Raw genomic sequence first — 12,276 nt, forward strand, 5'->3', positions numbered from 1 at the left:
AGCTCCAGGCTGGGGACAGAGTGGCTGGAGAGCAGCCAGGCAGAAAGGGACCTGGGAGTCTGGAATGACAGGAAGCTGAACATGAGCCAGCAGTGTGACCAGGTAGCCAAGAAGGCCAATGGCATCCTGGCCTGTATCAGGAACAGCATGGCCAGCAGGTCCAGAGAAGTGATTCTGCCCCTGTACTCAGCCCTGGTGAGGCCACACCTCGAGTACTGTGTCCAGTTCTGGGCCCCTCAGTTTAGGAAGGAGATTGAGGTGCTGGAGCAGGTCCAGAGAAGAGCAAGGAGGCTGTGAAGGGATCCAGCACAAGTCCTGTGAGGAAGGGCTGAGGTAGCTGGGGGTGTTCAGCCTGGAGGAGGCTCAGGGGAGACCTCATCACTCTCTCCAACTCCCTGAAAGGAGGTTGTAGCCAGGGGGGGGTTCGGGCTCTTCTTCCAGGCAGCTCTCAGTAAGACAAGAGGGCATGGTCTTAAGCTGTGTCAGGAGAGGTTTAGGTTGGATATTAGGAACAAATTCTTTACAGAGAGGGTGATCAGACATTGGAATGGGCTGCCCAGAAAGGGGTTGGATTCTCCATCCCTGGAGGTTTTTAAGAAGAGACTGATGAGGCACTCAGTGCTATGGGCTGGGAGCCACAGTAGCAGCGGATCAAGCCTTGGACTTCACTATCTTAGAGGTGCTTTCCAACCCGGATGATTCTGTGATTCTATGTTACTATTTCCCACCTTCAGGGAGAAGCGGCAATGTGAAGATATCGTAGGGAAAGGCCTGCAAAGTCAGCCTGCAAAACCAGCTATAAACATTACATGAGGACGTACTGCGATAGAACTGGCACTGCTGCGGTTCTGGAAGCAGCAGCCCAGCCTCATCTACCTCAGGTTCACGCTTTTTTGGTCGTCGGGAGCAGGAGGCTGACGGCAACAGCCTTCCTGGGCTCCCTGCTGAAAACGCCCGCGACTCCCCGCCTCACACATAGCCTCACACGGCCAACATGAAGCCTCGGAAGGCGGTGACGACCACCCCAGCACCCCCCGTACCCCCCGCACCCTCAGCTGGAGCTTCCCGCCCGCGCTGCCTCCACCGCGCCTGCGCAGTCTCCTCCTGCCTCCCTCCCGCCGCTCGCTGAGGGCCGCGCCTGCGCGGGGGAAGGGTTGCGGGGTGGGTGTGGGGGTTGGGTGTCCGCGGCCCGGAGCAGGCGGAGGGCGGCACGGTATGTGGAGGGCGGTGCGGCGGGGCTGCTCCCTCCCGCTCTCCCCAGTCCCGCGATCCCCTCTGGAGCCGTCCCTGGGGGATGGATTGGGGGGGAGGGTAGGGGTTGGTGCGGCCCCATTTCCTCAGTGCGCGGCCGCCGCGGCCTGCGCCGGGGCTTCGCCTCCCTTCGCCTCAGGCGGGACGGGAATGCCCGCGCCTCAGCCTTGGGGTTCGCCGCTGCCATCTCCTCAGGACTCGCCCGCCCCAGTAGTGTTCAGCCCTGGCTGGCTGCACCTCCCGTGGCGGGTGTGAGGCTGGGGGCTGCGGGAGGAGCTCGCCGAGCCGGTGTGGGCGTGGGTCGGGGCTTGCCCGGCTGTCCCGGTCACTGCGGGGACCGCCCGGGGGTTGGGATGGGTGGGCTGGGGTCTGGTCCTCAGTTTGTTGGGGTTAGTTGTGGGAAGAAAGGGAGAGGTGCTGCAGAGGTGCCCTTAGCTTGGTGTCTGTCCATAACCCTGAATCACATCGCTGTGCTGAAATCGTGAGAACTCTGCTCATAATGTGTACCTGGCACAGGTTTGCAGTCCCATCATCTGGACTGGGAAATGGGAGAATGGCAGAAACATCTACAGGGTTGGGTTTCCACATTTCCTCTTGACATCCATGTAGCATGAACAGATGAGCAGGGCCTTGGGTTGACTGCTGTTGAAAGCATGATTTCAAGTGCTAAATAAATAATATATGCCATGAGCAAGACAGAATGCTGTGATTTAGGGCTAGATCCTGAAAAATAACGAACATGGTAGGAAGGGTGTTCTTTGTATTTCTTCTTAAGAAAAGGTCTTGTCTAGATGGGGTAGCTCCTGACTATGGTGGTACTGCAGCAATGTATGGTTTCCATAAACATGGAACGTGATGCATCCTCTTTGGAAGAGGGAGAAAAAGTAAAGCTGTCCACATTCTCTGAGTGCAATTCTCTGTTATCTTTAAGAATCCAGAAGGGAATGTGCTCATCTGAAGCACCCACCAGCCCCCTGAAGCCAGATTGTTGGGCAACCAAGAGCAAGAACAGCTGCTCCAGCTGGACTCTGGTGGTGGTGGTTGTAGGGTCTGGATCCACAAGCAGATTTGTTGAGCTTTTATGGAGCAGTTCAATTGTCAAAGGAAAAGGTGTTAATGCTCGTGGGAGGGGCCCAAGAGTGGATTCAGGTTTCCGGTTGCTGGTTGGACCATACTGCTGAGGAAACATGTTGACATTACAGTGTATCCCCGATATAATGAAGACAGTGCTACACTGGAGCAAATCTAGTGAAGGGACAGCAATATTTTTAAGGGTGTCTGATGTGTGAGGCAAGGCTGAGAGTGCTGGCTGAAGGGAGAAGGTCAGTGGGATCTTATAAAAGTGTCTAAATGCCTGATGGGAGGAAATAAAGATGATGGAGCAAGACTTAAGTACTTATGCAGTGAAAGCAGAAGAGGCAATGAGCACAAACAGATTATTTTTTTTATTTAAACAGAAGAAAACTTATTTATTGCTGTGATAATTGAACACTGGGACAGGTTCCCTAGAGAAGGTTGTAGCATCTCCATCCTTGGAGATAATCAAAACCTAAGTGAAAATGGTCCTGAGCAACTTGCTCTGGTTAACCCTACTGTGAGCAGAGGGATTAAACTTAAACAGTCTGCAGAGGTCTCTTCCAGCCTCAGCTGCTCTTTATATCTGTGATTCTCTGATATTTTTGCAGTGATTTGTTATTTTACTGTTCAATGGTATAAGTCAGGGTTTTTAGTGTTTATTGTATCTGTCAGTACTAACGTTTAGTTTTCTCTACAGATGTCAGGTAGCATGGCAAGTGAAGAAGACTTCTTTTTGGAAGAAAAAAAATTCAAGCAGTACTGTGAAGAATTCATTAATCATTCCCAGCAGATAGGAGATGGTTGGGAGTGGAGAACTAGCAAGGTAAGTATTAATAATCACAGTGTTGCTGGCCTTTCTGAGCTGCTGACAACCACCAGAAGCAGGTGTTTACATCAGATGAAATACATGACATTTTACATATCTGGTCCAAGACCAAAATAACACATAGGTAGCTTACATGAGGCTCTAGGTCAGTACATCTATTGAGTAGGGTTCATGAATCCAAACTGCTGGAGTGGTCTGGTGCAACTTGTATATCAAAGGGGTAAGGTTAAGTGAGATAATTTCTGTGTTGATCAGAAAATGTCTTGTAAGGCATTACATAATTTTCATTTTCAGAATTCCCAATGATGGGGGAAACAGTCACAGCTCTCAACAAGCGTTTTGAATCATTTGATATGCTTAACATTGAATAAAAAAAAAAAAAAAAAGACAAAGCTAGTACTTTTAATCTTAACCACCTTGCCTATTAAGGTGAGGGCCTTTCTTTCATCAGAACTCTCCCTTTTTTGGTACTTTTAGATTCAGATGAATTCATCCCTTAACCTTGTCAGTGTAAAAACAAAACATGATAAGCTCTTCGACTTTGACATGTTTCCCAATATTTTAATCTTTCTTGTGGATCTCTAAATCCAGTATATAAATCCCCTTTTGTTAATTTTTGAGCAAAACTATACAATGAATGTTATAACATGAGAAATTTAAAACTTTCCTACTCTGGGCATGTTCTGGTGGTTACATATCCGAGGATCACTCTAATCTTTTTAGCTGAAATAGCACATAGACTTTGTTCTAGATTTGTGACTTAATGTTTTGTATTAAAGTATGAGTTAGTTGCATGCAGCCAGTAGAATTGATCAAGCCTCATTATTTGCTGCTTCCCCTTCACTTTCAAACCTCACCAATAAAAGTTATATATTGTTTCTAGGTTGTTAATGAAAATTCTAAGTAGCCTGGGGACAAGGCTAGGCTCACAGGACTCTATGAATTACTTCTGTTATGATTATCCCCCCTTTAAAGTTACATTTGAAAATTAACATTTTTTTTTCATCCTTTGGTGTGTGATAGTGTGGCATTATTTTATTTTGTCTGCAGAATCAACAGTTATCTTATGAAGTCTGAGCATAATTTGACTTATATGTTTACCAGCCAAACATGTCCTTTTAAGTTACCTTGACAAATTCTATTTTTCTTAAAAAGCAACTGCATTTATTGTATATTCTTCTTTGTTTACTAAATTCTATATGACATCTTCTCTTATTTCACTTGGGATGGTGTCAAACTAATATGTGCATAGTTAGTCAAATTAGCCAATGTGTAAAAATACATTGATGCATGCCAGCTATTTCACAGAAACTTCCTTGGTGCTTGGCAGTTCTTATATGCTGATTAAAAATACCTAATGGTAGCCACTTCATGCTGAAATTAAAACTTCATAGTCTCTGTGGCTTACGGCTATGTAACTGGTATTATTCTAAAGTAGCAACAGAAATATTCCAAAGACTTGATTTTTCTACTTCAAATGCTTCTCATATTTTTTATTTGATAATAAGTTCACACTGGTTTAGGTTGGGTTTTTTTGTCACTCTTTTTTGAGGGATGAGCAATGCTTCATTTGTTCTCTTGCTTTGCTGTTAGTAGTGGATCGTTTGGGATACTAATTATTAGCTGTGTATTTTTGTTACTTCTGTAGCTTTTTTATTATTGGTTTTTATTTTATTTTATTTTTACTTCAGTGGCTCCAGTGGTTTCCCATACTCCTTGAATCTAAGGGAGATAAGTCATGCTTGTACCGTTTTGAAATACATGAAGTCCCACAATGAATCTGTAATTACATAAGTAATTATACATTAGCATTTTTAACCCTTTCATCACAAATGAGAAAGAATTTTAGGAAGAAGCAAGATCTTTGTCTTAGGTGTGTGTAGAACTTTTTTTTCCCTTTTTCTTTCTTTTTTTTCTAACAACAAAAAAAAAAAAGAGTGCAGATATTAGCCAAGTGTTACAACGAACCTTTTCTAACAGGCAACCATTTGATACTTAAAATTTCAGTCCAAGGCTGTATTTGTGAGGATTTATTCAACAAAGAAAGATGCCCTGAGTTGCTGTTGGGAATTTAATACATGGGTCAAAGTTTGAACTTTCTGTGAAATAAGAAGCTTTGCTGGGAATAGCAGAATGAGATGGATTTTTGTTCTCACATTTAAAAAAAATTTAAAAGTTTTTTTTGTTTTTTTTTTTGTGGGCCTGCTTGGTGACTTTGTGATTTCAGTGTGTGATAAAAACCTGGCCATTGAGACAACCTATAGTATATTATCTGGGAAGGAAGCTTTTTGTTAACAAGATGTCTCAATGCCTTGTTGCTTTTTTTTTTTTTTTTTTTTTTTTTTTTACCAATATGTGTTGTGTGGGTAGTTTGGGGCACTCTTGATTTTGGTGATGTAATTCACTTGGATCCTGTTCCTCATTCCATACTCATGTGAATAGAACCATTGATAGCAGTAAGACCACACAAGTAAACCAGGCTTGTAGAACTGTGTTCTTGTGTTCCTGTGCTTTTTTCTGTAGAGATTAAATTTAGATGATGAAATAGTTGTTTTTGTGGATCTGCCTTTTGAGGCCTAAGCTCAGATGGCCCAAGCAGAGCTTTGTATTTATAGCTGAAAGTGACATGTTCTAAACGGTGTTATTTTTATAATACATTTTTTTTCTCAGAAGAAATCTGTGAAAAAGCCAAGATCACCTCTACTGTAGGACCTGATGAAGCTGAATGTGGTGCTGTTACCAGGAATGGATAGTTAAATATTGTCAGTGAAGGGTGCTAGTTGCCCTGTTCTTTTGGGTTAATCTGGGTAATCATATCAAAGGCTCTATCAGTTCACGTTTGCTTATGACACTCACAGGACAGCTGGACTAGAAATGGACCCCCTCTCTACACCAGTGGGATCAAAGTCCTTTCTGAAGTGTTGGTTTATTTTTACAGAAGTGTACAAAATACAGAGAGTGCAAGAGGAGGGATGCTTCCCTGCCCTGCTACCTCTCCTCTGGCCTCTGACATACAGCTATCAACTGCAGAGACTGCTACCTCTTTATTTCCAGCTATCCATGAATTCTTTTCATAACACTGAAATACTATAGAATGCAAAGGCTGTAGAGCTTGGCTCCTTTCTGCTGACAGGAAGAACTGGTTCAGGGAGATGAATGCTATATCCAAACCCTTCTCTGGCAAAGCTCATTGTGCCTTGGGGGCGTTTTACCTCTGTGGGTGGCTGTAATACTTTCTTTACTTTCTCTTAGGGGGATAAATACCAATTGAAGTTGCTTTGCTCTTGCTGATGCTTGCAAGAAGCTCCACAAGGAGAGACCTGGAATGTTAAGAGTGAGAGGAGTGTCTTTTGTATCAAGTAGTTAGGCTTAAATTTTCTGTCACTGTTGTCTGAAATGATTGATTCTTCACTGTACAGGATTCAGTTGGTTCTGCAGCCAGGACATCCAGCAAGATGTGGTGGATTCATGCTTGATGAGATTTAGTGAGAAAAAAGCTTGCAGCAGGAGAAGTTACTAGTGAGATAATTGCTCATAGTACGTGAGTCATGCTATATCCATGGGCAAAAGTACATGTAAGGATTTTCGTTTTCATCAGATGTGAAACTTGATAAGAAAAAAGTAAACAAATAGCCCATAACAGGTTTTGGATGTGCATGCATTCTAGTGTCCTTGAAAAGAGACAACTAGTGTGTCAGAATGAAACCTTGTGTGTATTTAAAGGTCAGAATACATGAAATAAACTGTTAGTAATGACAAATTACCAAAGAGTTAAATTATAGTTAAATTTGTGGCCTTGTCAAGCAATTTAATGCTGCATTAATGAATTTTGTGGAGACTGTTTTGATTAGAATCCCTTTTCATCAGATATTGTGCATATACTTTGTGTTTGTCTAAAATAAAAAGTAATGAAACAGCTAATAAAACCTCAATTAATTTGTTTCTTTTGAGAAATAAGTTCTTAACATGCAACTACTGTCCTTTGTGTTCTGCATACTCTCTTTCTTTCATAGTGTATGCTTTCCAGTGGTCTGTTATTAAACTTTTTCTCCTTTTATTTCTAATAAAAAAAAAAAAAAAAAAAAAAAAAAAAAGAGAGAAGTATGTGCAGATTAGTCAGGTCAGGAAGAGGGAAAAGCTCCTAAAACCTTTCCCTGCCAGTCTCAAATTATTAAAGGAGGGCCCTTTAGAGCTGTAGACCATGTGTCCAGGGAAGAAGAATGATAAAGAGGGAGCTGGGAGAAGGTCCATCTTTGTTTTCTCTTACACTCACAGGTGATCAAGAGAAGGGAATCATAGAATCAGCTGGGTTGGAAAGGACCTCTGAGATCATCAGGTCACAAATTGTGACTCTCTACACATAAGTTCTGAAGTGGGTTTGTTGTGGTTTTTTTTTGTGACTCTTAAGAATGTTAAAGGGGGAATGGAGCAAAACCAAATCAAGAACTGGCAATTTGTACTGGCATGAATGCATTGCTTGAAATAGGTTTAAATTGTTAAAGGCTGCTCATCTTTTTATGACCTTAGTGCACTGTCTTTCAGTTCTTTAGTGCTCATCCCAATCTCCAGGTGGAGGTTGTCCAGTTAGTAGCTATATATTCATTTTTATGTTTATTGTTCAAGTCTTTACATTCTTTTACTATCAAGAATGAATGTAAACTACCTGTGAGAAGATACTGAAAAGCAGTGCAGTCAACAGTGCCTATAAAAAGACCTGGACCTTACACCTAAGTACCACGCTCTGTTTATTTTCTAGAACAGTGACAACATTTAGCATTTTGGTTACAGAAAATCTTTTTCTTTCTTATTTTCTGAACGCAGGACCTTGGTGATGGTTACCTTAGTAAAACACATTTCCAAGTAAGAAACAGAAACATCTCACCAGATCTGCAGGAGAAAAATAATGATAACACTGAACAAACATTTTTTGCACACGTTGAAGTAAGTACAGGTTTTAGACTTTGTATATAAAAAATAAACCATGAAGAGGATTTTAAAAAATACTATGCTCTTAATTTAAGTTTCTCCAAAAAAGGTTTTAAAAATCTTAAATTACTGATTGTTCTCATTGAGATGTACCTGCTATATTGGTGATGAAAGTTGTGTGGAAATGGAAAAGCTCACGCATCTTTTATGTATATTTTTTTCTTATGAAAGGCTAATATTTATTTGCACATAGATTCACTGACATACTTTCTGTGAAAAAAGATCAAAGAACAAAATTTAGTTATCTTAGAGTAATTATTAGTTAAAAAAATGGAGAAAACTTTGAGGTTAATATTAATTTGAAGTGCTGATAATTAAGCTGTGTATGAAAATTTTGTAGTTAATACGTACTATTCTATGGTGGAACTAACTTAAAATACTGAGCAATTTTTTGAAACTGGTTGTGGGAAATAAAATAGATTTAGTATTTTAGGAGAATAAACTTATTTCTTCCAGAAAGTGAAAACCCTTCTATAAATTTAGGATCAACTGATATGAATAATTACTTGCTTGGTTGGTTCTGCATTAGACCTCCAGATTACTGACTAGTTAAGATATGAATTGCAGAAATTCATTCCCTTGTTATGTTGTTACCATAAATATAAAAAGAAATGCTGGGTTAAAATTGATTGAAAACAAGGTATGCTGTATATTATAAACTGGAATAGATGAACATGGTATATTTTCCAGTTACCTTTTCTGGAATAATTGCTTTTGTTTTTTCATCAGCACACTTGTTTTTGTTTTGTTTTGTTTTTTTTCCCAAGAGAGACCCTGGGACAGGGTCTGAAATGACTGTTCATTTGGCCTGGGTTCTGAAAGGAAATGTCACTTAAAACAGTCATACTGCTTTTTAGTCTGTCATGTAGTTGTTTCTGCTAGGTTTTGAGTTCAGCTATGTTTCAGAAGGTATTTGGTTCTTAAAATTCTGGGAAAGCAGGACATTTACTGGCAAGTAGTAGTTTCATCTTTGTTCTGTCTGTCTGGTCAGTGCAAGTACAGAGCTGGACTAAAGCATCACCTTGGTTCCTCAGAGTGCCATGGGGAACACCCAGGATTTACATGATATGTGTAAGTTGGAAAGAAGGCGTGGTTCTATCAATAAAAAACTTGTTCAATCCACTAAAAAAAAAAAAAGAAAGGACAATTTACAACCCCATTGCTGATACACCAACTTTGATATACATTGAAATCCATATAATTGGAATCCATACAGTCTTTAGAATCACTGACTTGCCTTTATTTGCTAAGCAGAATGTCAGTAGTCTGAAGGGTAGCTGAAGCATTTGAAGTTTTCCTTTAAATTCTAGTAGTTCTTAAAATCAGTGCTTTAGAGATTTTATACTTAATTGTCACTCTGACAGTGTTGGAATACTTCAGTCCTGACTTGAAAGAACAGGTTACTGTTTATATTGAAAACTGTTTATGACAATCACAGCTCTTTTTTTGGTAATGAATCAATTCTTCATTACAGAGTGAATGTGAAAAAAACTGTTGAGTCCTTTGTCTGGGAAGATGTATCAGCTGTAGAAAAAGTGTCAGAACACAAAAAAGCTCCAGGTTCTCCATTTTATGGAAACACAAAAAAGCTTCAGAGTCTGTAACACACTGAAACAGGGTCCTCATAGTATACTGAAATATGATTACAGGCCAGACTGTGGTTTATCAAGGTACCTATACTGGTAATTCCTTCTTGAAATACTGTGAAAGATTTCTGTTTTGGATCATAGAAATGCCTAGGTTGGAAGGGACCTTGAACGTGTGCTGGTCCTCTATGGGAAAGAGACATTGTTCATGTTGTATAGTAGCAGTATAGCTGAAGAGTGAAGCAAGATAAAGGCCTTAGAAAATTATGTAGTTTATAAGACGTGAGGCTATGGATAAGAAAAAAATTGAGTTTCCTCTCTAAAATATTCACTATCTAATAGAGATTATGTCAAATTTATATTCTTCATTGAACTAGAGTGTAACCAGGCTGTTAAATTTATTTAATCTAGAAAATGGGAGAAGCACACCACTAAGTTGGAAGATGAAATTTGCTATGGATATATAGAGTAAAACTATATATTTTGCACTTAGGAGGAAAATGGAAGTGGTGACTGTAGAGGGGATAAATTTGCTCAAACATAGCAGTGCATATAGAGGATTCATGTTCTTTTCCACAGATATTGAATGTGAGAGTCTTATTGCAGTGTTCTAACAGTCTGTTATTTACATTTCTTAGTAGAATTACATGCACCAATAAATCACATAGTGTTATGGGCTTACTACAGTCTCATTCAGTAAGTTCTTGAAATACATTCCGATGAACAGAGTTCAGTAAAAGATGTGACCTTGGTAGAATTTGGTAAGGTTTCTATTGGTTTTATGCCTTCAATATTTAGTATTTTTTAAATTAAAAACTGTACAACTTTTATTTTTATAGTTTGAAGTCTAAATTGGCTTTAGGTAAGAATTTTATTTTGGAAATAAATTGGCCATTGACAATTTAATAAATCACAATTTGGAGTTTAAGCATTATTGTTGTGTTATATTCTTTTCTATTTTGTATCTCTGCTGCTTGTGTCTTACTGATGTATTTCCATCTGATCATCTCCATCGAGGCTTGGTAAGATAAGACACATAGTTTTTTGTAAGATAGTTAATTAAGGAACAGCAAGTAATGAAAAATTAGGAAATTAGGCTCCAAGTAATCAATATCCATTGTTAGAGAGAACCTGTGATGACAATAAGAGAAAGAAAAAAATTATACTGTGGTATAGGAACATGATGACCATGAGCCAGCAATGTGCCCTTGTGGCCAAGAAGGCCAATAGCATCCTGGGGTGCATTAGAAGGGATTGGTCAGTAGGTCAAGAAGGTTCTCCTGCCCCTCTACTCTGCCCTGGTGAGGCCACATCTGGAATATTGTGTCCAGTTCTGGGCCCCTCAATTCAAGAAGGACAAGGGAGAGTCCAGCCCAGAGCCACAAAGATGATTAAGGGAACATCTGAAGTGAAACATCTCCCTTAAGAGGAAAGGCTGAGGGAGCTGGGTCTCTTCAGCTTGAAGAGGAGAATGAGGAGTGACCTCATAAATGTTTATAAATATGTAAAGGGAGAGAGTCAGGAGGACAGAGCCAGGCTCTTCTCAGTGAGGACCCATGACAGGACAAGGGGCAATGGGTGCAAGTGGGAGCAAAAGAGGTTCCATGTAAACAGAAGTAGAGCCTTTTTCACCGTGAGAGTGACAAAATGCTGGCACAGCCTGCCCAGGGAGGTTGTGGAGTCTCCTTTTCTGGAGACATTCAGACCCCACCTGGATGTGTTCCTGTGTGACCTCCTGTAGGTGACCCAGCTCTGGCAGGGGGATTGGACTTGATGATCTCCTAAGGTCCCTTCCAACCCTTCACTTTCTGTGATTCTATGATATGACAGGGCATAAGAGACCACAAGATCTTTTTCTCCTGTTCCTGGGAATCCAGTTCAGAGATTACAAATAGAACATTAGTTTTGGCAGGCATGGTGAAAATTAGGAGTAAAATTAGAAGACAAATTTTGGAAGCTGGAGGGAAATACAGGAAAGTTATCCATAGTAAGGATATAACTCCTGTTTAAGTAATTAAGACCAAAGATGCATCAGTGAAGAGATGATGTTGAATAAATCACTGAATACATCCTGCTGTAGCAAAGAGTACAATTAGGACGTTGAAACTCTAGAGATGCAAAATTATTACTGTTCTGTTCTTTTTTAATCTGTGAAGAGATACTGATGCATAATGATACAGTGCAGGAAATAACACAGAATAGCTGAAGTAACTTCATTTAAGTAGGAAATCAATTATCAGTTATAACAGTATCGAAAAATGTGCTAATCTTACAGGATCTTCAGGAACCTTATCAAATTATTTGAAAAGTTTATTTCAGCTCATTGGTGATATGAACAGTTAAAGTTTCCAAATTTCCATCTCATTGTCTCATACCCAAATATTTGGAGCCTTCCTGGTGAGGGGGTAGATGAATAACTATTTACTGTGGTCTTTTCTGCAGAGCAGTCTGTATTACGTGATATGCTTGCCTCCATTTACTTACACAAGCTGTGTTTTCATCTGAAAACCAGGAATAAAATTCTGTGTAGGTTTCTTTCTGCTTATTTTA

The 12,276-nt window shown here is 40.2% G+C and overlaps 1 protein-coding gene across 3 annotated transcripts in view; it reads left to right on the forward strand.

Moving 5' to 3' along the window:
* The first annotated feature begins 1,151 nt into the window (after positions 1 to 1,151).
* The window catches only part of ATG10 (autophagy related 10), an 86,771-nt gene continuing 75,646 nt past the window's right edge, over positions 1,152 to 12,276 (forward strand). The window contains exons 1-3 of one of the 3 annotated variants that reach the window (XM_030467978.1): positions 1,152 to 1,213; positions 3,026 to 3,151; positions 7,976 to 8,095. In XM_030467978.1, the coding sequence (XP_030323838.1) occupies positions 3,026 to 3,151; positions 7,976 to 8,095 (246 nt within the window). In that variant the 5' untranslated portion in view covers positions 1,152 to 1,213. Of the gene's footprint in view, positions 1,214 to 1,460; positions 1,576 to 3,025; positions 3,152 to 7,975; positions 8,096 to 12,276 lie in introns of those variants that run through there. The other 2 variants (XM_030467981.1, XM_030467982.1) reach the window with 2 other exon arrangements.

The sequence above is a fragment of the Calypte anna genome, chromosome Z (assembly GCF_003957555.1).
Source record: "Calypte anna isolate BGI_N300 chromosome Z, bCalAnn1_v1.p, whole genome shotgun sequence".
In the NCBI taxonomy this organism is placed as follows: Eukaryota; Metazoa; Chordata; class Aves; order Apodiformes; family Trochilidae; genus Calypte; species Calypte anna.